General features: G+C 40.9%; 1 protein-coding gene across 2 annotated transcripts; it reads right to left on the bottom strand.

The window, feature by feature from the left end:
- On the bottom strand, nt 648-27,582 carry RNF20 (ring finger protein 20). 2 transcript variants are annotated; one of them, XM_005684254.3, is made up of 20 exons: nt 27,410-27,582; nt 26,186-26,340; nt 20,777-20,944; nt 20,510-20,657; nt 20,175-20,357; nt 17,235-17,353; nt 12,580-12,726; nt 12,323-12,400; nt 11,766-11,885; nt 10,524-10,703; nt 9,504-9,639; nt 9,063-9,184; nt 8,568-8,938; nt 7,227-7,344; nt 6,496-6,645; nt 3,965-4,177; nt 3,286-3,411; nt 2,987-3,127; nt 2,185-2,286; nt 648-1,882 (listed from the first exon to the last, which is right to left on the bottom strand). In XM_005684254.3, the coding sequence occupies exons 2-20, from the start codon at nt 26,312-26,314 to the stop codon at nt 1,706-1,708; spliced, it is 2,928 nt and encodes a 975-aa protein (XP_005684311.1). In that variant the 5' UTR covers nt 26,315-26,340; nt 27,410-27,582; the 3' UTR covers nt 648-1,705. The 2 variants fall into 2 exon arrangements, with proteins under 2 accessions (XP_005684311.1, XP_005684313.1); XM_005684256.3 differs by lacking the exon at nt 27,410-27,582 and adding an exon at nt 23,382-23,456 and having other exon boundaries at nt 26,186-26,299.

Here is a 27,584-nt window from a genome sequence, read left to right as displayed (position 1 = left end):
ACAGTTAATATCCAAACCCAAACTGCTAGCTGCCCAAGTAAGTCATCTTGCTCTCCTTCCAACAAACTTATGCTCCTACTTGCTCTATAAGATAACAGCAAGGGAAAAGTGCCCTATTAATGAATGCAAATGCACCGTGTATCCACGAGCAGGGCTGGACCTCCTTCTGGCTCTGTGTGTGTAGGGGAGGGGTGTGGGGAGATTGAGGGGCTCCATGACCTCTTTCACGACGCTGTAAAATTCCTCCGGCTCACTTCTTAACCCATTCCACATGAGTCTGGAACTAATCACAAGTCCTGCTGATTACAGGTAGTGACCCAAAAGGACATGGAATTTTCCCTTACCAATCTTCTAGGACATGTGGTGATCAAGAAGGGATCCATTTTACATAGCCCCTTACCAGAGACATAAAAAAACCTCTGGTTTGCTGATTACCATAAAACTTGTCATTCAAGAACCCTCAAACTAAAGTGCCAGGCAGCCTGATACCTTCTGGCAAACAAATTATAATCTCCTACTCCCATAACAAACTATGGAAGAGAACTAAATAGTCAAATAAACCATCTTTTAGGCATAACCCTTCCCCAGAACAATCCCAATAAAACAACCGGGAGAAAAGTACTTCAATTAATCAGAGAACTAAATAGTTTAAACACAGCTAGTCTTTTAATCTCAGTTGATTATTTCTGTTCTAAAGAATTTAATTCTAAAACAGCAGGTATAAAATCAACTAATAATGACAAATATAAAAATTTCAAAGGAAAACATGAACACAAAAGCAAACTGAATCCTGCTTTAATTGAAGCTTGTGCAGGAGTATAAAGTCCTACGGAAATATTACATAGAATCTTCTGAAAACAGTCACAACCACACCTGCGGAGAGGCAGATGAGAGTAATTCATAGCTCACCAAGGCCTCTCTGCATCAAGTTCCCAGAATACCCACTGGATCTCTTCACTATTTCAGTCCTGTGCCCCAGCCTCTCCCATCTTGATTTCATTATAAGATGAAAGGGGGCTATAGTATTTGAAATCATTCTGGCCTCAAGAAATTTAAAGACACTGATGAGCAGAACATCCAAAATTTAAATAACTGTAACAAGGAAGCCAGCTGATCTTAACAAATTACTCAGCTAGTGAACTCAGCTAGGAGATGGGCTGACTCATCCTGGACATAAATTTCATTAAGGCTTCAAACAGGAATAAGGAGCATGATGATACCATTTTATAATCTAAGTTTACAAGAAGTTTACTGTCCAGATCGAGTACTGCTCAGACCTGCAGATACCTTATTTCTAAAAGATCACCACCCACTGCAAGCAGCCACACGTCTCCACTCTTCCTTGTTTCTTTCTCGGTGTCAAAAACACCAATTTGACTTCTTCAGGAGGAATGGACAATCCAAGGTTACACAGGGAGCCTGAAGAAGAGGTTGAAAAGTCTAAAAATAGGAAATAAAGCAGGTGGGGAAGACAAAAGTTGTTTGTTTCTAATTCATTCTAAAACCCAAGACTGGCATTACCAATCCTTTCCCCCGGCCAAAGTCATCGAAGCATTAGCGAGGAGAACCTGGACAGTCTGGGAAGGAAAGGGAGCTGACAGAAGCACTGCCCTGTGGATGACAGTCAAGGCGAGGGGAGGTAGCGGCTCGGTGGTTAATGACTAAGCGCCTGCGGAGCCTGCCCCTCTTCTGCTCCTGGCTTGGATCAACCTATGTAGATGCGATGGAAATCGTTGGCACCAAAGGCAGCATTACACTTGGGACATTTGCGCTGGCGGGTATCATAGCGGGTCTTCACACACTCAAAGCAGAAAACGTGAAAACACTTGGTAAGGACAGCATCCTTTTTACGCATGTTGCAACATGGACAGGTCAGGCGTGCCTAGGAAAAAAAAGGAATCTGAGTCAGAGCAACCATAAAGGTTTATGACCCAAATGGCTCATGAAGAAGCAAACAGTAAGAAACTCCACAGAGCACTAAGATAATAATAGCACCACCCCCCACCCCACTACCAGGATAAACCGTTGTCTGGTTACTTTCACGTAAAGAAGGTCAGTATTTATTCTTCTAATTTGTTAGTAGGCCTACACACACACACACAGACACACACACAGACACACACAGACACACACACACACAGACACACAGACACACACACACATCACTGAAGCAGTTTTTCTAACCTTGTAGTCCTTAATCTCCTCCATCAGAATCTCATCACATTTGGGTACATTGTCTGGTTTCTTCGTGGTCTCCAGCTTCCTTCGAAGTCTAGAGATGTCTTCCTGTGATGGGAGAGCATAACTGTTACTCCCTCAGACCTGCCATTTGTGAGAAAAATTAAAGGCTCCAACTTGAACTTCTGCTGTAGAAAGAAAGGACTTTCTGTCCTTTCATGTCTAATTATCTTCTAAGAATGTAGAGAATTACAAATGACAAACTATTTTCTTTAGTTTCGGAGCAAGCAACCATAATCATATCACCAAACTTCAGTTGTATCTAAGTGTATTCAATTCAGTTCTGTGAAAATCCAGTCAAAGAGTTTAGAGTGATTAAATTTTTTTAAAAAGGAAGATGATGAAAACTTGATAGGCCACTTTATTTGGAGGCAATTAATTTTAAGCAGAAGATAGACTGCATTGAAATTTACAGATTTACAGCTAAGACATCCTAAGAAACAGGAGATATGCAAAAAACAGAAAAACTGTAGAACTTTAAAACACTCTAAATTTTTTTACTGATAATTCTTTACGATTTCACTAACTCATTCATTTAAAAAAGTAAGTACTGACTCCACACCCATTACATGGTAGGCACCATGATAGGCTTTCAGGGATAATTTTCGGTGAAGAAAACAGACCCTGTCTTGTCACTCAAGGAGTTAAGTAGGAAATTACATACAACAGATCAGTGACTCTTAAAAACAAGTCTCTTCAGAGTCCAGAAAACCCCTAAAAGGCAAAAAGGGAAGAAAAAACAACTGACCTGGGCCCGTTTGAAATTGAACATATCTTTTTCTTTGGTGACACTGTTCTCTACAATCTCATCCTGAAAATCATGTAGCTTCTTCTGAGCCATCTCCAACTGTGCTTTGAGGTCATCTGCAAGCTGGGCTGCCTCCATTGCCTATGCGGGATGTATAAGTAACATCCTCTTATTAGAGTGAGAAAAAATATGAACCCAAGCCCAAGGAATAAAGCGAACCTGCAATTTCACCAGTGTCATACTTATTTGTTGGTCCGAGGACTAACCATCACATTAGACGCTGGAGTAACCCATCGTACCTTGCGTTTATTCATCTCCAAGGCCTGGGTCCTAAGGCCCAGCTCCTTCTCCCCTGTGCCGATGTTGCTCTGCAACAGGTGCTCCTTCTCCTCCAGTTTCCTCACTACCTGTAACTGGGCATCAACCTCAGAAAAAGAAAGGAGCATTTTAACACAAACGGGAAAGAGAGAGAGAGAAAAAAAAACTGACCAAGCTCTGTTAATCCACAGGTCCACAAAAGAAACTCTTTAAAATCTCGAGCTAATACTAATTCTATCCATGAACCCTTTGAATTACACGTAAGACTATGGCAATTTCTCATCCTAACAGTCAGAGGTAATCACATAGCCACTCTTACCATTTTTCATGCAGCTGTCCAGAAGTTTTTAAGATACACAGCACACGCACAAAAGACATACACATTTTTAACACAAAATGCATAAACAAATGAATCCCTTAGTGATATATTTTAGACAATTTTCTATATTGGCAGATTCACATTTGTTTAAACAGCTCATTGTACTCCTCTGTATGAATGTATAATTTATTTACCAATACCCTAATCATATACATTAGTTTTTAGGGTTTTTTTCCCTACTATATAGAAAGTACCACAATAATCATACTTTTACATGTATTTTCACGTAAAAAATGCTCTATTTCAACAGGATTCTGGAAAGCTTTATTCATTCTAGTTACCTGAGTCTTCAGAGTCAAAACTTGGTCTGCCAGCTCCTCCTTCTCTTCTTTCAGCAGCTTATGGATCTGATTGGACTTGATACGCTCTGACATGAGCTTGAAGTTTGCATCATCCTTCTCCCTCAGCTGCTGCATCAAACGGATATTTTGCTCCTGCATATCTTCAAAGGCCTGGCCTGTGACGTCCATCTCAGAGAGGAGAGCTTCTTCTTCCTAAAATAAGAAAGAGGAACCTTCATTTTAATAAAATCTTCTAACTCCAAAGACATGCACACAGGAAATTAAACGTGCTGACTATTAATCTGGAAATAATCAAGTGACAGGGAGAGGCAGTTTTTAAGAAGCTTAGTTCTTAGTCACTAGATTGGCCCTAGGAATACAGACCAACCTAGACAGCATACTAAAAAGCAGAGACGTTACTTTGTCAACAAAGGTCCGTCTAGTCAAGGCTATGGTTTTTCCAGTAGTCATGTATGGATGGTGAGAGTTGGACTATAAAGAAAGCTGAGCGCAAAAGAATTGATGCTTTTGAGCTTTGGTGTTGGAGAAGACTCTTGAGAGTCCTTTGGACTGCCAGGAGATCCAACCAGTCCATCCTAAAGGAGATCAGTCCTGCGTGTGCACTGGAGGGACTAACGGTGAAGCTGAAACTCCAATACTTTGGCCAACTGATGTGAAAAGCTGACTCATTTGAAATGACCCTGATGCTGGGAAAGATTGAGGGCAGGAGGAGAAGGGGATGACAGAGGATAAGATGGTTGGATGGCATGACCGACTCAATGGACATGAGTTTCGGTAAACTGCAGGAGTTGGTGATGGACAGGGAGGCCTGGCGTGCTGCAGTTCATGGGGTCACAGTCAGACAAATCTGAGCAACTGAACTGAACTGAGGAATACAGCAGAAGCCTTGTTATCTGAAACCACTGGCACTGATTATTAGCCTGATACTCACTAGTTCATCTGTATTTGAAGTGAGCTGAGGCAGACAAAAATTACACAAACTGTTACCTAGCAAACTGATCAAGTAGGAGTTGGGTAAGAAAATTTCCACCGTACAATCTCATATTTTCTCATACTTTTCCACAATTATAATACTAACTGTAATCTACAAACTTTCCAACATACTGAAAACATCTAAGTTTTATAACAATCTGATAGATGCAGAGCAGTATACAAAAACAGTTTTAGTCTACATTTATCTATTATAAATTATGAGCATCTTTTCATACATTTACGAGCCATTGATTTTTCTGTGAATTATTCATATCTTTGTTGTTGTTATTGTTTAGTTGCTAAGTTGTGTCTGACTATAAGCATCAGGCTCCTCTGTCCACAGAATTTCCCAGGCAAGAATACTGGAGTAGGTGGCCATTTCCTTCTGCAGGGAATCTTCCCAACCCAGGGATCAACCCCACATCTCCTGCATTACCAGGCAGGTACTTTACTGCTGAGCCACCAGGGAAGCCCCATTCATATCCTATGCCTATTCTATTGGGTTTTTGAGTTTCCTTCCCTATCATTTTTGGGCAAATTTTTTGTATATTAAAAAGATAAGCCTTTTTGTGAAGTGTTAGAAATATTTTTCCTGTTTGTCATTTATCCTTTGGCTTTGCCGCCAAGCAGAAGTTTTCTGTGATTTTTTTCCATAAGTCAAAATTATCACTCTTTCATTTTTTTAAGCTTTTATTAATAGTTAAAAAGGTCTTCTCCACGTCAAATAAAAAAAAAAAAACTTATCTGTTTTCTTCTGGCTCTTTTATAGATTTCTTTAGCACAATATATAACATATATATATGTTTATATATATACATTTATATAACATACATATATGTTCCATTTGGGAGTTATCCTAGAATACGTAGTGTTGAAATATATGTCCACTGTCTTTCCAATATGTTTTCCATTATGTTTTTGCCCTACCAGATTTAATTATCTTCCTTTATTCTGCCGAGTTAAAACTCTTTTTTTTCATACATATTAAACACCTATGTGTACTTCAGTCTATTTATGCAGACATATGATTTTTCTATCCATTTTTGGTATGTTAGTAAATTCACTGGGACTTAAAAATAAAGAAATATACGTTCCTTTGAGAAGGCGACAAGTCTCTAAGTGCTGTGACTCAGAAACTACCACAGTTAACATATGAGTTATTTATTTGTACTATTGGGGGAACATGTATTTCTTAGTTTCACATAACCATAATGTGTATAAAATTGTATATATTCATTACATCCCCTGATTCCAGATCAGCAAAAAAAGGACAGATTCCTCAATAAACAGTTTCTGAACAACCGGCTATCCATGTGATAATAAGCGTAAATTTCCTTCTTCTCAAATACACCAAACAAAGTAACTGAATGATGAGAGACTTCAATGTAAAAACAAACAAGCAAATACATGAGGAAAAAATTATTAACCAAAAAAAAAAAAACCAAACTGGAATGACAGGATAAATTTCACTGTCAATTACTTACTTAAAAAGCAAAACTTACTTTAAAAAGCTCATTAAATAAAGAAAGTACGCCCACCTGCTTGGCCATGGCCAGCTTCTTCTGGAGGTATTCTATCTGCTCCTCTACTGCCCGGATCTTCCTTAAGGCATCTTCATCAGCCATTTTTTTATTCTCTTTTTTCTCCTTATCCTCCAGATCCTTGAGTCTTTGTCTTAAATCTTCCAACTATAGGAGGAAAGGAATCACACAAAAAGTAAAACAAAAAAGCTGTCACACAATTTCAAAAATCAATTAAATCTGTGCACAGATAGAGGGCCCATAAACACCAAAAGAACCTTTACAGAACTGTGAAAGGAGGCAAATGATACATCAGTGCATTACATCACAGCCCTGCTTTATTACCACTCCATTCCAATATCACATGCTTCTACAAGCAGCATTCTGGAGAACTGCAGATGTACTTTCCTTTAAAATAGTAATTTCACCCTTTTTTTCAAGGCTCCCAAATTTTAAAAGCAGAAGGCATTCTTTCCAAAAGTAATCAGAAGAAGAAAGTCAGTATTACCATGATTCATATGGCAAATAGGGGAGCAAAAAGTTTGAAAAGGCTACTCCTATTCCCCATAATTGTCTGATGGAAAATCTGGAAATCTCTATTTTAGATGGTCTTCTAAAGGGAAGAAAATGCGGCAAAGTTTTAAACACTAACTTTAAAGATCAAGAAACTACAACCTTCAGAAGTGTAAAGGAAAATCCCACAAATGAAGATTTCAATCAGAATGACAGTTAACGTCAGACCAGGTTACCTCTGCCTTAGACTTCTTCTCTGCTGCCATCAGCTGAACCTTGTCTCTCTGTTCCTTTGGGGCAGAGCGGTACATATCCAGCAACAGTTTCATCTCCTTTTGGCTCTCCTGTGCTTTCCTAGGATGAGGTGGTGGAGAGGAATGGTATAATGAGAAAACAAAGGACATCAGATCAAGGGAATTTTGAATTGAGCGAATTATCTTAAACAGTTCTATTTTACACTTTATACAACACATCTAAAAGATAAAACTTTTGCAAAGACTATTAAGAGACTTCTGGACACACTCAGAAAGTATAGAAAAGTAAGCTGTATAAAGGAATCATTTCTCTCTTCAGACCGAATTCACCACCATAAAGTTGTAAGATAAGCACTTGTGGCACTTCTTAAACAGGCAAAGTTCTGGGGACCCACTCTTAGAAACTGAGATTCTGCAGTCTGGGATGCGGTCCAAAAATATACTTCAAGTAAATCACTCAGATGATTCTGACACCACACTTGAGAAAACCAACAAAAACAACAACTCTGCCTCAAAGACAGCAAGAGGAAAAAAGAAAAAAAGGAGAAAATTCAGTTTAAAATATACCACTAATCCTAGATTTGACAGTTGAGTGATTAATCATCAAAGACTAAAACTTTATCTTACTAAACTTTCAAACCTCTTAACAGTCCTTTTTGAACGTTTTGAGGACAGTAGTCCCTCCAATCCAAACATCAATAAAGACTTAACTATGACCAATGCAGAGCAAGAAGGAACCAGTTCTACCAGCAAAGTTCCTGGTTGTGCGGAGGAAGCAGGGGGTGATATGTGAGGTTATGGCAGTGTTTCTTGACTCAAAGGTCTGTCTTACTGTTTCAGTGACTGCAGCAGTAAACTTCCTAGAAACCTCTTTAAATGATCTGATATATACACAAATTACTTCACCATCAGCCAAAGAGATCAATACTGTTCAAGTTATAGCCATACATATTCCACCTATTATAATTTAAATTATAATGAATGCCAACAACTTGCCCAAATCTAGTAAACAGCGGTAGTTAATGTCCAACAATTCTCATGAGTATTATCTCAATTGTGACATCCTTTTCCTTAATTTGATTCATGAGGAATAAGGCTACAACAACAGGGTTTACTGAGACCTGATCACTGAACCGGACTATACAACAGCCATGCAGGCCATTAAAGTTGTCCACTTGATCAAGAACTGAGATCACATTAACTGTACACTTGGTTACAATGAAAATATTACAATTATTGAATAAGCCATGCCATCATTCAAGTACAACGTCCTAACCTTCACTTTAGAGTCAGAAACAGTTACTCTAAAAACATTGCTCTTACTTGAGTTCAATCTTCAATTGTTTGATAATTTCCGCTTCCTTTTTCCTTCCATCATCATGTTTCCCTTTCTCTTTATCCTTAGCAGACTCTCTCTCTTTTTCCGACTCTTTCAGTTTCTGCTTCTCTCGTTCTCGCTCCTTCTCCTTCTCCCGCTCTCTTTCTCGCTCCCTCTCTTTCTCCCTCCTTTCTCGTTCTCGCTCTTCCTCATCGCGTTTGGACTTAATTTCGTTGACCTCCTCCTGAGACGCCTTTGATGCAGCAGACTGGGCGGCTAAGTCCTCAGGATCCTGTTTTGGCTCCGCAGGCTCGTCCTTAGGGTCCTCAGTACTGGACTGAGACTGCAGGAGGGCACTGCCACTGCGCAGCCGGGTCTGGGAGGGCAGAGGAAGGGAAGCAGCACACACACTTATGGTGACCACACCGTTCTCCTCACCCCAAGACGGCTCTGCAGACTTAGCTGTAAATAATACTTATCCTGCGCCTCCTGATTACTACCTTGTTCAGGTCAGACTGGGCTTCTCTCAGTTTCCGCTTATACCTTAGGACCTCCCCTTTCAGCTGGTGGTTGTGATTCTGGAGGCTACTGATGAGGTGGCGCATCTCCCGGTTTATGGGGCCTTAAATACAGCAACAGCAAAGTTAGGGAGAACTGGGACAAGGACAGAGGCACGAGGAAAGAAAGCGCAGAACACATGAGGGACTTCCCAGACACAGGAAGAATTGTCAAAGGGAAGATTCCTTCTCGGAAGATGGAAACAAAGCTGACCAACTTGAGTTACAACACAAGCACCCAGTCTGAACACCAAAATGAATGACACAATTCATGTTCTTTAGGACTCCTGAGCTCCAGTTAGTACTAAAAGTCCTGGTGACCACGCTGTCTTTCAAGGAAGGCATGTGCAGCAGAGCCGCAGAGTGGAGCCGGAGTAACGGTACCTGCTTGTTCATTGGCAGCAAGGGTCTGCTCGAATTCTATCCTCAGCATCTCATACTCCTTGCGGACCTGGGCCAGTGTATCTTCCAGCTGGATCACTTCCGTCCTCAGCTTCTTATGAAGACTAACCTCATCTCGCTACACACAGAAAAAGGAACCAAACATTCTTATCAAAATGAGGCAATGTCACCATGTTCTAGGACTACGTTTCCTAAATTTGACCTGTAAGGGTCTAAGAAGAAAAAAAGAAAATATCAAGAAGAGAGGGATTCATTCCAATTTAATCAATACATTCAATCAACACTTAGTGAGTACCAGAGAGCTGCACAATACTGATTTGAGAACTGGCAGGAGACTCAGGAAATACAGGAAATGGCTTCTAACTCTGAGAGTATTACAATTTAGTTGGAGAACTAAAGAATTAAACAGTATATCAATAGTCAAGTAAGATATATTTAATTCATTTGGCAGACATATAGTAAACGACCAACTACCAGAAACATAAACTTAAAGGCTAAGGAAAATGCAGAAGTGAACACATAAATGAAAGTTTCTGCCTTAAAGAAAAATTATTTACATAGCCATGCAGCTTCTATACACGGTTCTCCCCCACGCACATAAGACTTCAGCCACACTAAACTATTTTTTTAAAACCTTTCTCCTTTTTCTATCTACCAGTAAGCTTGTATTTATCCTAAAGATTCACACTCCACTTTGGCAAGTGGAATCAGGGCAGGTCCACAGTCTAATCAGATGCTCCTTTATCACTGCTGTCACTCCTTTATCACTCCTGTTTTGGACATGCTCTATTGCACCACACTGCATTCTACTGGATACTACTCTCCCCACGTGACGGTATGATCCCTGACGGCAGGATAGCCACCATCTACCAGAGTAAAGACCTACAACCACTCTATAAATGTTTGCTGAATGAATACAAAATTAACTGAGCAAAAAAGAGTAAAATTATAAAATCTATGAGGGAGAAAGCTTATACACAGAAGGAAAAGCTAGGCTGTTACCTCAATGAGCTCAACCTGACGTTGGTGGGTTCCCCTGGTGCCATGAAGCAGGGTCCGAGCCTCATCCAAGTGTGCTTTCAACTGTAGACTCTCATTGTACAGCACGGAGAACTGTGACTGCATGCAGCGATATTCTGGAGTCTCCTTGACCACTTCCTCCACCGCACTCCGTAATTCCACCTTAGGAGTGCCCGAAGGAAAGAAAAGTCAGAAGCAGAATCTAGGATGCTAGCCAGGGAAACAAAACTCTTAAACCCTCTGATGTCCTGTGCATCTGAGGCAAACTTTGTGAAATACATCTACCCTTTAATTCCCTCTGGGTTCTTCCCACCTGAGGACTGTTCTAATTGATACATGGTGTACACTATGTGTCCAAGGACACTAGATGAAATCAGTCAGATCTAGGGATAGGGAAGAACACTATGAAATTTGCCAGGATATCTGTTTTAAGAAGATAGTTGAGGACACTGGTCTCTAATCTGTTCTCTTTGTAGACAGTCACAGAGAAAAATACTTTTGATATTGTATCAAAAATACTTATGCTTCTTCTAAGCAACTGTTAAATTATTCTAACACTTTGACAGATTCAACTTGGGCTGTTTGTGTTCTGTTTTTCATTTTTTCAGTTCAAACATCTTTATGCATATATCTACTTAGAAACGTATCGAATTATAAAAGACAAGTGGTTGCGACTGAAAGAGTGGTGGGAAGAATCCATTTTCTTCCACCCAAGAACCATGGGAGAAAATTCTAATGGGCAGATGTGAAAATCAACTGACCATCTGATCCTGTGGTCAGAATCACTGACCACAATTCCTTCTCTGTTTTGGTAGTTAGAAACTACAGGGCTAAATCCTGTGGTACAATCTGGCAGAACTGACATGGGAGTGGCCAGAAGAAAGTACATATAAACTTCTTGCATATGACTTGTATACAAGCCCCATTTAAAAAATCCATTTTGGAGCATCACCCTAGTTTTCCCTACTCCTCATTTTTCTCCAAGGTCCTACATTAGAGCACTTTGATTTAGTCAATGTACCTTTGAAGGCTGCTTTAAATCCTTTTCAGAACAAGGCAGGGTATAAATATTAAGTAACGATATAACTGAATAGATAGATACAGCAACAAAACTCCTATTTTTCTCTCCCCTCATAAATTACGATGCTCTGTGTTACACTTCACGAGTGTGAGGTTATCAGCAAGAAGCTTTATTTTACTGCCCCTCAGAGCTGTGTCTCCTACCTTCAGTTTTTCATTTTGTGAAGTGACCTCCTCGAAGTCTTGCCGAAGTTTCTCCAGCTCACAGTGACGGTTCTGAGCCAACTCTTTGTTCTCCTCAAGCTCCGCATTCATTTCCTCAAACTGGAGAAAAGGAGGAAATAGCAAAATGAGACTAAAGAAAAGGAATTTCTAAATCATTCCCATTCCTAAGCTTCCATCTCCACTGATCCACTCTTCTAGTAAAAACCCACACTGTTACTTGTGAACACAATCCTAAGTACCTAACTAATAACACCTGCTGCTGCTGCTGTTGTTGAGATGCTAAGTAGTGTCTGACTTTTTCAACCCCTTTGGACTATAGCATAGCTTGCTAGGTTCCTCTGTCCAAGGGATTTCCCAAGCAAGAATGCTGGAGTGGGTTGCCACTTCCTTCTCCAGGGAATCTTCCCTACCCGGCGATCATACCCACGTCTCTTGCACTGCAGGCAGATTGCTCACCACTGAGACAGCAGGAAAGCCTAAGGCAATACCTGACACCAGGTCAAAAAAACACATTCTGAGGGCATCGCTGATTTTACCTTCCGGGCGTTGATGGTGATTGTGCCACCATAGAGACTGCTCCCTGCACCATACACTTTATAACCTTTTGAATTTACCTATGGAGAAGACAAAGATTCTTTACTGAGAGACCCTAGAATTTCAGTCTGATAAGCAAAGTACTTTCAAAGGAGCCTGTTTGTCCTCAAGTACTATTAATATTATCCAAGCCCATCCCTTCTGAGTAGACTCCTTAAAATAATTCCAGTCTTCAAACTATGAATAAAACAGCACTTGCCCGTTCTAAGACTTCTGCTAAGTGTCGGTTAAGTCGCTGTTCCCGCTTTCGAATTTTGTCAATATCCCACTGCAGGTCATCGATCATGGACTCCAGGACAGACACTCGTGACTCAGCTGTCTCCACTTTACTCTGCAACTTGGAAAACTACATCCCAAGACAGGTGTTCAGAAAAATATACCGAAAATAAGACCAAGTTAGAAAAGGAATGCCTTAAATCCCAAATCCCACAGAATTAACCGTTTACTGTATCATTATAGAAAACATTTAAGTAAGAGATACTTCCCTTTCTTTCCAACATATGAGCATAAAACTGAAATCACAGGTTCTTTCAACAGTTCTGGATTAGTCACAATCAAGAAAACTGTAGAAGTCTCTAAGAACTCTCACAAGGAAAAGACTACCTAATATTTAGTAATTTTTCTACCTCTGAGAAGCACCATTTCCCTATACAGACCACAAACCCATCAGAAAATATGTGTTTTTTAAGAGGTAAAAGAGAACATCCTTCATTTTACCAGAAAAATATTTTAGGAGATAAAAACTCAAAGATTTATTTAGAAAAGACAGTTATCTTTACCTTCAACCTTCCCTCCCCACATTCCCACAAATGACAATCCAAAGAGAATGAAAGGAAAACTTCCATTCCCTTTTTCAAGCTGACCCCAGGGCAATCTAGAATTAGATGCTATAAAGATACAAAAATCTACGTTGTTCTCTGCTTATTTAGGAGCTATACATAGCTAGTGCTGTTTAATACTCTCATCACCAAACTCACACCTTTCACATCAATCTATGCATATCCTTGTGTTAGTTTTAAAATATGGTTCCAAAATTCTTTGACGGTCCTCCCAACAGCAGGTGAGGTCAATGTCCCCACTTGTTGAATCTGGGTCAACTTTGGTGACCCAGTGGAAATGATGCTACATAACTTCAAGATGTCTGAAAGGCCATGCAGATTCCGCCTGGTATTCTGGAAACACTAATTCTCTTCCTCTAAGGAGAAGCCAACTGCCACATAAGAAGTCCAACTACCCTGAAATAGCCATGATGGGGAGGCAACACCCCAGTGGATGACTGAGGAGAGCTCTTAGCTGACAGGCTGTATCAACAGCCAGCCATGAGAGCCATCATGGACAAGAGGTCAGCTCAGAAAAGCACTGTGCCTCTACAGCTTAGTATTGCTAAGGTTAGGGAAGGGCTGGTCAAGGAAGACCTTCTCATCTTGGCAGCACCTAGTTTATACCTTAAAACATGAAAGTTATACTATTGTTTTTTTTTACTACAATCCAATTTCTTTATAACCACCACTATACTACAACCAAGACCTTTTAGAACTCACACCCAAAAAAGATATCCTTTTCATCATAGGGGACTGGAATGCAAAAGTAGGAAGTCAAGAAACACCTGGAGTAACAGGCAAATTTGGCCTTGGAATATGGAATGAATATTAGAGTTTTGCCAAGAAAATAGACTGGTCATAGCAAACACCCTCTTTCAACAACACAAGAGAAGACTCTACACATGGACATCACCAGATGGTCAACACCAAAATCATATGGATTATATTCTTTGCAGCAAAAGATGGAGAAGCTCTGTATACTCAACAAAAACAAGACCAAGAGCTGACTGTGGCTCAGATCATGAACTCCTTATTGCCAAATTCAGACTTAAACTGAAGAAAGTAGGGAAAACCACTAGACCATTCAGGTATGACCTAAATCAAATCCCTTATGATTGATTATACAGTGGAAATGAGAAATAGATTTGAGGCCCTAGATCTCATAGATAGAGTGTCTGATGAACTATGGACTGAGGTTCGTGACATTGTACAGGAGACAGGGATCAAGACCATCCAAATGGAAAAGAATTGCAAAAAAGTAAAATGACTGTCTGGGGAGGACTTACAAATAGCTGTGAAAAGAAGAGAAGCGAAAAGCAAAGGAGAAAAGGAAAGATATAAGCATCTGAATGCAGAGTTACAAAGAATAGCAAGAAGAGGTAAGACAGCCTTCCTCAGTGATCAATGCAAAGAAATAGAGGCAAACAACAGAATGGGAGAGACTGGAGATCTCTTCAAGAAAATCAGAGATACCAAGGGAACATTTCAGGCAAAGATGGGCTTGATAAAGGACAGAAATGGTATGGACCTAAAAGAAGCAGAAGATATTAAGAAGAGGTGGCAAGAATACACAGAAGAACTGTACAAAAAAGAGCTTCACGACCAAGATGATCACGATGGTGTGATCACTCACCTAGAGCCAGACATCCTGGAATGTGAAGTCAAGTGGGCCTTAGAAAGCATCACTATGAACAAAGCTAGCAGAGGTGATAGAATTCCAGTGGAGCTATTTCAAATCCTGAAAGATGATGCTGTGAAAGTGCTGCACTCAATATGCCAGCAAATGTGGAAAACTCAGCAGTGGCCACAGGACTGGAAAAGGTCAGTTTTCATTCCAATCCCAAAGAAAGGAAATGCCAAAGAATGCTTAAACTACCGCACAATTGTACTCATCTCACAGGCTAGTAAAGTAATGCTCAAAATTCTCCAAGCCAGGCTTCAGCAATATGTGAACTGTGAACTGCCTGATGTTCAAGCTGGTTTTAGAAAAGGCAGAGGAACCAGAGATCAAATTGCCAACATCACATGGATCATCGAAAAAGCAAGAGAGTTCCAGAAAAACATCTATTTCTGCTTTATTGACTATGCCAAAGCCTGTGACTGTGTGGATCACAACAAAATGTGGAAAATTCTTCAAGAGATGGGAATACCAGACCACCTGACCTGCCTCTTGAGAAATCTGTATGCAGGTCAGGAAGCAACAGTTAGAACTGGACATGGAACAACAGACTGGTTCCAAATAGGAAAAGGAGTATGTCAAGGTTGTATATTGTCACCCTGCTAATTTAACTTATATGCAGAGTCCATCATGAGAAATGCTGGTTGGAAGAAACACAAGCTGGAATCAAGATTGCTGGGAGAAATATCAATAACCTCAGATATGCAGATGACACCACTCTTGTGGCAGAAAGTGAAGAGGAACTAAAAAGCCTCTTGATGAAAGGGAAAGTGGAGAGTCAAAAAGTTGGCTTAAAGCTCAGCATTCACAAAACGAAGATCATGGCATCTGGTCCCATCACTTCATGGGAAATAGATGGGAGAACAGTGGACACAGTGTCAGACTTTATTTTTTTGGGCTTCAAAATCACTGCAGATGGTGACTGCAGCCATGAAATTAAAAGACGCTTACTCCTTGGAAGAAAAGTTATGACCAACCTAGACAGCATTTTGAAAAGCAGAGACATTACTTTGCCAACAAAGGTCCATCTAGTCAAGGCTATGGTTTTTCCTGTGGTCATGTATGAATGTGAGAGTTGGACTGTGAAGAAGGCTGAGCACCGAAGAATTGATGCTTTTGAACTGTGGTGTTGGAGGAGACTCTTGAGAGTTCCTTGGACTCCAAGGAGATCCAACTAGTCCATTCTGAAGGAGATCAACCCTGGGATTTCTTTGGAAGGAAAGATGCTAAAGCTGAAGCTCCAGTACTTTGGCCACCTCATGCGAAGAGTTGACTCATTGGAAAAGACTCTGATGCTGGGAAGGACTGGGGGCAGGAGAAGGGGACGACAGAAAATGAGATGGCTGGATGGCATCACTGACTCGATGGATGTGAGTCTGAGTGAACTCCGGGAGTTGGTGATGGACAGGGAGGCCTGGTGCGCTGCGATTCATGGGGTCGCGAAGAGTCGGACACGACTGAGCGACTGAACTGAACTGATACTACAACCCCTTTGAAGGCTGATGAGAAGTATTATTAAACTTCCCAGGTAATTCCCATGCAACCAGCCCATCATGTACCTTGGCAGTGGAGTTTCAGAAACAGGGTATAATGAAGAACATGGGCTTTAAAGTTAAACAGACCGACATCTAAATCACAGTCCAATCACTTTCTGGCTGTATGCCCTCAGACCAGTCACCGATTTCTCTGAAAGTGTTTCCTTAGCCGTAAGATGAGAGCTATTTGACCATGGGAGATAAGACTCATAAAGTACTTAAGTGCCAGGCACTAAATACATGGTAACTATTAATTTATAAGCATAAGAGTTGGGTGGCCCAACTAAGGTAGGTCAAATTTCAGCATAAGGCTTATCACCACTTTGTCTCAGTCATTTTACATAAATAAACACCCAAATCTTGACACAGTTTGCTTATGGCACTATGTGTGTCCAAGTTTGGACTAAAAACCCACATTTCTCAAGTTCACAGATCATCATAAGTACAGTATTTCTTACTGTTTCTTTCTCAGATAAATTTCTACCAACCCATTCCTCAGTAACATTGTACATGGTCTTTTGGACTAATTTAATATTTGAGGGTTTGGTGTGTTGTTTTGCAAAACTTCATGATGGCAACTCTTCCTAAAAACTAAAATCCTATAATGTCTATTTAAACAAAGTCAAGGAGAAACATTCGATTCCTTCCTTCCCTTAAACCTTTCCTCAGGTTTTGATTTCTCAGAGCTGGTTGCTTTAACCTGCCCTTCAAAATATCAAAGCAACTTTCCAGAGTAAGGTGACCTTTAAAGCACTCAGTACTCTGAGTCAATGCCTGGCACAGCCCACTGGAAACTGCCACCTGCTTTCCGGTCAGGTACCTCCTGAGACATGGTGCAATGCTTCTCCTGAAGGAGGTCTGTCAGTTCTTGGAGCCTCGTGTTCTCTTGTGCAAGGAAGGAATTCAGCTCCTGCACTGCTTCCTCCACCATCAGATTGTCTGAGGGAGAAGAACTGTACTTTAGTTGAGCAGCTAAGGTGTCACATTCTACCACTGTCTATCCCGCCAAAGTATTCATGTGCGAGCTCCCTTCACTTTCCTGGAAACTTCAAGAAATAGCTGGCTTTTAAGATCTTCCCATGACAGATTAAGTACCCAGGCTTGCTTAGAGGGCTTAGACCTTATTAAAGCCCTTGCTTAAGAAAATCAGTCAACCTTGTGCTTCTGCAGAGGTAGACAGAGGCAAGGTCACCTAACGCCCATCCCTTTCTATGAAACCAAAATGCCTTGTGAAAAAAAAATGGAGGGGGTCCTATAACTTTATTCAGATAAGGAACGGTCACCCCCCAAAACTGCATTTTAGACTTGTAGACAAGACAGAGTATCTCTAATCAGTCTCAGACTTAATAGTAATAAAATTCTGTTTTCTAAGGCTATCACAAATTCCTGCTGCTGCTGCTGCTAAGTCGCTTCAGTCATGTCCAACTCTGTGCGACCTCATAGACAGCAGCCCACCGTCCCTGGGATTCTCCAGGCAAGAACACTGGAGTGGGTTGCCATTTCCTTCTCCAATGCATGGAAGTGAAAAGTGAAAGTGAAGTCACGCAGTCGTGTCCCACTCTTAGTGACCCCATGGACTGCAGCCTACCAGGCTCCTCAGTCCATGGGATTTTCCAGGCAAGAGTACTGGAGTGGGGTGCCATCGCCTTCTCCGATCACAAATTCCTAGTATTCACTAATAGCAACATGAAGCCTCTCCCTATTGGCAGAGAAGGGAAGGGCACAGCAGAAAGCAGCAATTTCACTGTTCAAATGGGCCTCTATAAAATCATGAAGAATAAAGACAAGAGCACAGGATTACTTATCACATTCTGGAATACTATGCTAGATGTACTCTGGAGGCTCAAGAATTGAAATGTATAGTGTTATTTACAAATAAGGAAGTACACCTATAGAACTTAACATACCAAATTAGTATGTTTAAAATTAGAGTCATAAATACTATAGCTGAAATCCTCTCAGGTGATACTGACCTGATACTCTCAGGTGATATACTGACCCTAGAGACAGTTATCAGGAAGTAAAACTGGCATCACTCTTAGAAATGTTACACAGGTCAGTCATGTGGTGGTTTTCATGGTTTTCAACCAAGATTACCTGTCAGCATCACCTGGAGAACCTTTAAAATTAGATACTTACCTAGGACTCGTCCTATACCTACTAAATAAGAATACACATGGGCAGGGCCAAAAAACAGTATGTGCCAAAAACTCTCAAGAGTGATTCTGACTCAAAACCTAAGGTAAGAACTTGGGGCTGAATTTTAGTCCTCTTAATATCCTAAGATATTGAGAACAGGGCCCGGAATATAATAAGAGCTCAATAAACATTTAGGGACTTAATAAACAAGCTGATAAATGCAATTCTATTGAATCAAGCGCCAAATAAACATGAGGGGAAAAAGAATGGCCAAAAGTTAGAGTTGATGCTACAATTCACACTTCACGCATCTTTGTCTATTAGAACATTCAGCTAATCAATGGCAACCATCTTTCATGTTATAAATAATAGCAGCTTAGCAGTTTGTAACTTGTACTGAATGTTTTTACTTTTTACCTTGACCTCTACCTTAAAATGCATGCCATCAAAAGGCATAACTTTAAAGTACCATTTAATCCACTACTCTTTTCAGTTCCTTTTTAAACACAGTAATTCCTTTCTTGATATTCATTTATAAAATCAAGTTTATCAATGACACAGCCTCTGCATATGACATGCTGTCTGATATCCATGTGCATATTGTTTAATAATACCTCCTAACTATTCAAGTAGAGCTAAGGGAGAAAGAAGTAACATACAACTCAGCTTACATTAGATGACAGGGAAGATTTATAGCCATTCATTCACCATTATATAAGCTCCAACTAGACACCAGAAACAGGGCAAGAAAATGGAGAAACAAAGAGTAAGGCAAGACAGTGCACCAAGAGGCATAGCTGGGAACACACAAAGTAGATATAACATATGAGCACAAAAGTCTGGGAGGACACAAAGAATACTATTTACAACGGCTATCTCTGGAAAAGATGGGAGGACTTTTGTGACTTCTGATTTGCGTATCTTAAAACAAGTATCCATTATAAACAAGAAAATACAGAAACACACAAACACACTATTAGAAAAACAAAAAAACTTTTGACCACAAAATTTTACCAAGTCCTTAATATGCCTCTCCTTCTAATTCTATTGATTAACTTGGCCTAAGTATCTTTAAAAACAAAATTACAGAGTAAGAAAATTCTTATTTTTCCCAGCCAGTGATTCAACCTCCATTATATTTGAAATATCTCTCTCAGAAATGAAAGGTTAAACATCTTAATGATAATCAGAGAAATTAAAATATTACAACTAGACCATGATTATTATTTAAAGGACATTTAATAAGATGCAACCTAGCTACACAAGTACTTAACTACATTATACAAATGTAAGTTTCTGCATTAACCCTGAATAGTAACATAAAATAGAAGTTTTATTTCAAATAGACGTTTTTCCATTCATGTATCTTGTTTTACCTTTTTAAACACTGAGATCTAACAATTCTAAAACCTGAGCCAACTTTGTTTGAAAATAACAAGAGATAACAGAAAAACAAAAAAAATAAGAACAGATTAAAACTGACTTTAAGACGTTTAATTAAAAGTAAAGATATAAGTTTGAAAATAATAATAATGTGTAAGTTTGAAAACTACAAACTCACACACAAAGGTGAGTTCCTATTCCTCCCCCTCTGCTCCCCGTCTCTCGAGTTTTGCCTCACCTCCACTGTTCAGCTTCCGTGATAAGAGCTCCACCTTTTCTTGCAGTTTATCATAGACGGTCACAATCTGGGACACCGCTCGGCGGGAGGACTCCACGCGCTCCTGCAGCTGAGATTCCATCTCTTCACTGGAACTGCTGGCCAAAGTAGCAAGGAAAGAGAAAGCTGGCTCTTGCCCTTCCCCTGAGGACACAGGGGGAAAAAAGAAGCCCCTAAAATTATAAAGCTGCAAATATCAAAATCTACTTTTTCCCCTCAGATGGAGAGCCTCAAAGCGAAGCCCTACTTCGAACACCCAGAAAGCATGCAGCGGTAAACTTGTCACGAACACTCACCTCTCTCCCGGTCATCTTTCCGTTCTTGATTGCTATCAGAGTCTGGTTCTGGCTCGGGCACAACAAGGGCTTTTCTCTCTGTGAGTAGGTCTCCCAAACCTTGCTCCAGATCATAACGCTTAAGGATGATACGGATGTTTTCATCAAACTAGAGCAGAGGGGGTACAGTTATGAAGATACAAAAGGAAGCAACTTTGGAAATAAAGAGAAGGCTAAGGAGAACTACAATGCTCAAACCAAAACCGGAGTAAATTAACAAGCTACTACCTGACTCCAGTACCGGTTGACAATCAATAGTGAGGCATCATCAGTGGCCTGTCTTCGTTCCAGTTTTTCAATGTGTTCACGGAGTTCATCTTCGATGGCCTGCCGTTGATCCAGCATTTCTGCCAGTTTGCGATTTTTGGTTTGCAGCGTTCGAATGTCTAACTCCTCCTGCCCCAGGAAACCAATCTTATTAATCTCCATAAAGAAATTAAACATATCAGCTGTTAAACTCAACAAGGGCTAATAAGTGGATAAGAAGTAACAGCAGAAGAAATAAATACATGTCTGTTACGATTGGAGGAAAAAATGACATACACAAATACACTAGAATCGTGACCTCAGCTCACTGTGCTAGTCACATGTACACATACAGAATACTGCTACTGGGAGGCTCCACCATCCAGCCAGGTCACCCTCTACCCCAATCAGTCATCTGTCTCGTAAGGACTGCTCTTCATTCATCCAAGACTTTGTCAACCAAGTTCTTCTGTATCCTAGTCCCTGTCACTACATCTAGTGACTTCAATATACATTTGGACATGTCCACAAGTGCACGAGCCATCTAATCCTCTAGCATCTATACTGTTAGCATTTTGAATTCCTTAACTTCAATGACTACCTCCATCACTGTGCCAGACATTTCAAAAGCCATAGCCTAGATTTCTGTCATATCTGGAACGGTGCCACATCTGAAATCTTAAATTCCAACTTTCCATTCCCTGAATCTTCCATTCCCTGGTATCTTCCTGGATACCTCATGACCTTATCCTAACATATTAGGCTTCATCTGGATCTCCAAAATACTGAGTTTTCTCCTTTCTCCTCTGTCTCCACTATCTTCCATACCTTGACTATACCCTATTGTATATTCCTTCACACTCCAGCTTACTGGGCTCCTCAAGTCCTCGACCTTTAATCTTTTTATTCTATTTCTGCACACAAACCCCAGTCTGACTCAATCCACATATTGGACTCCTCCATTCCTACACCCAGTATGATGAGACTTCTAGATAAGGTCATTTATTTAACTAGAGAGACTGGCACCTTTATAAAGTGAGTTCTAACCTGAACAGATTTCATCATTTGTCCAAAAATGTTTCCTTCTTTAACAAGTGAACTAGCTCCTATTCTACATTGAAGCAGAGTCAAACTACAAAACCCTATCTGCTCTCAAATCACACTAAGCAGGTGACTTTGCTTCCTATTTTAAAGAGAAAATAGAAGCCATCAGATGGAAAGTTCTTCAATTCCCCATCTCCTAGATCCATTCACACAGCTTGCCAACCTATGCCCATACTCTAAAACCTCAACTCGTGCTCAGGATTAGGCTCTCTTTTGTTTCTGCAAAAATGTCACTCGATCAATAACAGTGTACCCCTCTCAGGACCTTTAACCTCTCTCTGAGGAGAAACTGATAGGGGTTCGGGGGGCGGGGGGGGAGTATCAAGTAGGCAGGAAGAACCTCAGGCAAAGAAACAGCGTGTTGAAAGGATTATGCTTTTACTTTACCTAGAAATTAATGACTATTTTAAAGTAAGAATCATTTATTAGAGCACCAATTTCATGTTTCCCTTTAATTTTCTATTTGATTAAACATTCTTGATACACCAAAATAGTCAACAGTTTCCCAACTGTACCAGCTTATGAATACTATTAATAAATGACATCTTTAATTTTTCTGAATATCACCTTCCCCTTCTTACTCCACCTGAAACCTGGATGAGAACATTGTTTCCCTACAGGCTTTTCCAGTGGTGGTTGTTTCTCTCCCACACCCTTTGAAGCCCTGGGCCTGGAGACAGGCAGGTGTCCTCCTTATTCTCGACTGCCACTTCTAAGCCACTATCTATTTGATCCCTAAAACCTCCTAGCTTTGCAGATCATGCCACTGGTCTGGACCACCCACCACCCTGCCTTGCTGCACTCATCTACAAATGCCCACGTCACTTCTCCACATTTCCTGAAGATTTAGCACCTGACATGTCATCACTCTCTCCAATCCTACTCATGCTGTACTTCTTACTAATTTCAATTCCCATGTAGATGATTTTCTTGAATTCAGATCCTGTAACCTGACCTCCTCTCCTCCGATGATCTTGTCCTTTAGCTCCCTCGGCCACCAAACTCCCAATTAGTCTTAGTCTTAGACTTAGCTATACTTGGATGTTCTCTATAAACTCAATTTCCAACACCTCATTCTCCACAATTTTGTAGCTCACTCTCTCTAGGTTTCTGACTCCATCCACTCTTCAGCAACTCCAGGATCTACACTCCAATGGTCCTACACCTTCATCCTAAACCTACGTCCTTCACTCCTCTTGCTCCCTTGCTTCCTTCTTAATCAAACTTAAATTCCGTGACTAGTCACACTGTTTTATAACCTTCTCCTCCCTTATTCTATATGTGCCTGCTAAAAACCCCAACCTTGGTAGTGTCCAATTCTCCACCTATATCCATGAAGCTGAATGTGACTAACAAAATAAATAAATAAATAAAGCACCATGCTGACTGGCCTTAGTTTAAACTCAAGTGGGTTCTCAGTGCTGTCCAGCAACTCTACCCCATCTCTCTAGTCCATTCTCTCTTCAAGATGACTACTTCGTACCTTCTCCTGTCTCTTCACACCTCCAAAACTTTCTCCCCCATCCTCACTCTCAGATGAGTCTTGCTTCTGATTTCACTGAAAAAAAATAGAAGCAATCAGAAAAGCATGTCCACACCTATTACCCACAAGCCCAACTACTGACCTACTTATATTTGAACCCACATCCCTTGTGTTCCTCTCCTAGTTAAGGCCCCATCCCTGCCTTGTGCGTTATATTACATTCTCTCTTCTGTTGAAGAGAGAGAACAGAACCAGTAACTGCTTTCTCTCTCCTACATCATCAAGTTTATGCTTAGTTGCTCAGTTGTGTTCGACTCTTTGTGATCCCATGAACTGTAGCCCACCAGGCTCCTCTGTCCATGGGGATTCTCCAGGCAGGAATACTGGAATAGGCAGCCATGCTCTCCTCCAGGATCAAATTTATCCTATCAAATCATTCCACCAATAAATAAAAATGCCATATTTCCTACTTTAAAAACACAAAAAACAAAAACTTCCCTCAACCCCCGATTTCCCTCGGGCTGAGGCCCCATTTTCTTGGTTCTACTTTACATCAACACTCCTCCAAAGCAACATCTCTACCTCTTTCCCCTAATTCTTCCCCTCACACATTCTCTTAAGCTCACTGTAATCAGGCTGCCGTTGCCACCATTCCACCAATGCAGTTCTTGTCAAGTCTCCAGTGTAATTTCTATTACTAATCTAAAGTCTCAGTCCTCCGCTTTCTCAACCCATCAGGAGCCCCTGATCAACTCCTTCTTGAAACTCTTTCTTCCTTTGGCCTCTGGGATCCCACCCTCCCTCTTCTCCTCCTACCTCAGCGGCCCCTCTTTGGTCAGCCTCTTCTCATCTCCTTGACATGAAGTGTTGCTGCTCCAGGGCCCGGTTCTCAGACTTCTTTATCTATGCTTGTCCCTTACAGGAAAGCCTATAGTCTCATGGATTTAAATTCCACCTACAATGCTTCAGAAATGTTCAGCTTTAGCCGAGACCTCTCCACAGGCTGCAGATCACCTCATCCAACTACCTGTCCACTCATAGGTCTAATAAATACTTCAGACTTATAGTCCAATATCAAACTTATGACTGCTCCCCCACAGCTCCCCAAAATCTGCTCCTTTCATACACCTCCCTAGCTCAGCTTGTGAAAACTCCATACTTCTAAAATCCTGGGCTCATCTTGTCTCCTTTCTTTCACACCCTTCATCCAATCCACGAACAAATCTTGTTGACACTATCTTCACAATGGCCTGAGCCACTGTGATCCTTCATCAAGATTATTGCAACAGTCTTCTACATATAGCAGACACTTTTTCATCCTATGCCAGACTTCAGCACAGCTCTGGTGGACAGCTCCAGTCACACCACCAGTGTTCCCACTTGAAGCATACCATGCAGTCTCAAAGTTTTTTGTTCCACAATCTCAGCTGGTTTACCACAGAAACCTTGAAATGCAGAAGAGAAGTTATTGCCTTCAAGGGCAACTGTCAACCAGCTGAGGCAGGATCAGTGGATACCTGCCCCAGCTCCCCACCCTTAGAGAGGAAGAATAGGAGGGAGGAGAAAGACAAGGAATGAGGGAACAATTTTGTTAACTGAACTCCTTCTTATAAACTTAGCTCCCTTACAATCTTTTTTCAAAACCTAAGTCAGAGCATGTTACTTCCCTGCTTAAAACCTTCCAGTGGCTCCTTACTGCCTTCTGGATAAAGTCCAAACTGGGATGCGTGTTTTGTGCATCCCTTCGCATATGTAGTTATCTCTGGGAAGAGCCCATTTTTCACTCTATCATAACAGTCTGTTCTTTTCTCAGTGCCAACCTACAAACTGAAGTCCAGGAGCTGTCCTTAGTGTAAAGCACAGTGTCTGGCAAATAACAGATGCTCAACAAATATTTATGTTTATTGAATGAAAAAATGTCCCTCGGATGCATGATGTGAGACAGTGCCAAGACAAAATCACCTGCTGGCAACAGGAGGCTGATGAATCCCAGACAGCAAACCCAGAAACAATGCTTCATCAATAATTTACTCTGAATGTTCCTATTACTCTCTGATCCTCAATTTCAAAAAGTAGATATGGTTTTGTAGGCTATACAAATGTAAAGCATTTTTACACCATATCCCTATGGTTGAGTTCCAAAATACAGACTCCTTACCTATTACAGTGAGTTTATTATGGTGTCTAAAGGACATATAACATTGCTATAAGTTTTTGGTGTATAATTGTCTAAAAAAATTGACAACTCCATAACAATAAGGAAGATATCTATTTTACTCACCATTATAGACACAATATCTGGCCCAATAAAAACTATTAATAGAGCACATATACTGAGTACTTACCATGTTAAAAAGTAACGTTCCTTAACAGGAACCCTTTCATTTCCTCCTCTCAAAACCCCAATGAGGTAGATACTATGATTACATTTTACAGACAAGGAAATAAGAAGGCACTCTCTCAATGATTGATTTTGCTACACTGCCTCTTAGTACCTGGCCCCTTAGTTCCCAATGAATGAAAAATCAGTGTATAGCTTCCCACTGCTAAATAACTACAATCAATGCTGAATCTGGCACCAGACTCTTCAAAGAATATGAATATACTTTTAAAAACAAAGATCAAATGTCATTATATTTCTTTTTGAGAAATGAGCAACACATCATTTCATCTACTTTTGGCTGTTTTATCTCCCTCTTCTTTTCAAATCAACTTCCTTTACTCCAAAAGGCTTCCGTAATTATTACTTCTAGGTTGCAACTGACAGAAGAAAAGCACACTCTCATAGCATTATTTCCACATACCGTTGAAGAGACACCCCCAAGTTTAATTGTTTCCACTGTGGTCCCTGAATCTTCAACAGCTGTCTTCTTCTCTGGAGGCACAGATGTGCCAGGCTCTCCAGCTGCTCTTTTATTTCCAATTCCTGACATCCTGGCACAAGATGATAGCTGTTTTCCTGGAGAGAAAAAAAATCTTAGGTAAGATAGGCAAGGAGAGCAACTAGAGTCGATCTATGATGTAAAAACTAGCAACTTTTCCTGTCAATCCTTTAACCCGGGTCCATTAATTTCACACTTAGCAACCTGATCCTCAGGTTCCTCTTGGAAAGAGAAAAGTAAATTGTGAAGTAAGAGTCGCAGCTGAATTTACAGAACTACAAAGTTCTAAATAGGATGCTACTAAAATACAAGATAACAGGCAAAGGATGAAGAAACTTAGAAAATTTTCCGGCATCTCATTTCCTGAAATGCCAACATCTGAAAATATAGTTTAATTTAGAAACACAGAAAATCAGTTAATTATACAGTGTTGGGAGAATCAGAGAGCTGGAAGAGACCTGGGAGATGTCTACTTTATTAATACTGAACAAGCCATATATCATCTCTGAGCCTCAATTTCCTAAAGCAGAAATAACAACAGTATATGCTTCCTATGCTCCTCATAAGGAACGAATAAGTACAGAAAGACTTTAGCATAAGGCCGAACACGAAGCATGCACTCAGCAATGCTAACTCTCCTTTTTATATTTGCAGTTTCCCTATTTCTAAACGCTCTCCCCACGAATTTGTGTCACCCTAGAGAAGCTAGATCTGGGTGTGAATCCCAGTACTAACTCTTAGAGAGCCGTGCTGCCTTGGAAAGGAATTCTTGATATGCACAATGCAAGTGACCACATACTGTCTCTGCCCTACTCGCCTCCCAAGGTTTCGGAGCTCGAAAGAAGCGGAATAGATGCTAACGCACTTTGCTACTGAAGGTATCAGCCCTGCCATCACCGAGACGACACACAACTCCGCTTCTAACTGAAGCTCCAGGAGAAGGGTATCGGTGGCAGCAACCTGAGTGGGACCTCGCCTGGGGAGAGAGGAGGAGGACAATGGCCTCAATCCGACTCCAGAGGGGCGAAGGACCCCAGCCTTCGGAGAGGCCAATTACAGGCCCGGGAGAGGGAGGCCTTGGAGCGGAAGAGGGTGGGGATACCCGTTGCCCGCTGAGTCCCGTCCCGCCCTTGGCCGAGATCTAACCTGAGTTCTTCCAACTTGCGCCGCCCGGGAGTGGAACGCGGGGCAGTTATTCACCAAGGTCCGCGTAGCCCTCCCACCTCTCACCCCTAACCCACAAGTGAAGATCCAGCGAAGCTTCCGGGAGGCGGGGCCAAGGGGAGGAAGAAGGGAAAGAAAGGAGGAAGTAGCTTCAATC

This window comes from Capra hircus, chromosome 8, assembly GCF_001704415.2.
Source record: "Capra hircus breed San Clemente chromosome 8, ASM170441v1, whole genome shotgun sequence".
In the NCBI taxonomy this organism is placed as follows: domain Eukaryota; kingdom Metazoa; phylum Chordata; class Mammalia; order Artiodactyla; family Bovidae; genus Capra; species Capra hircus.
Note: the sequence above shows the minus strand (reverse complement) of the source record. Positions and strands in the feature narration are given on the sequence as shown.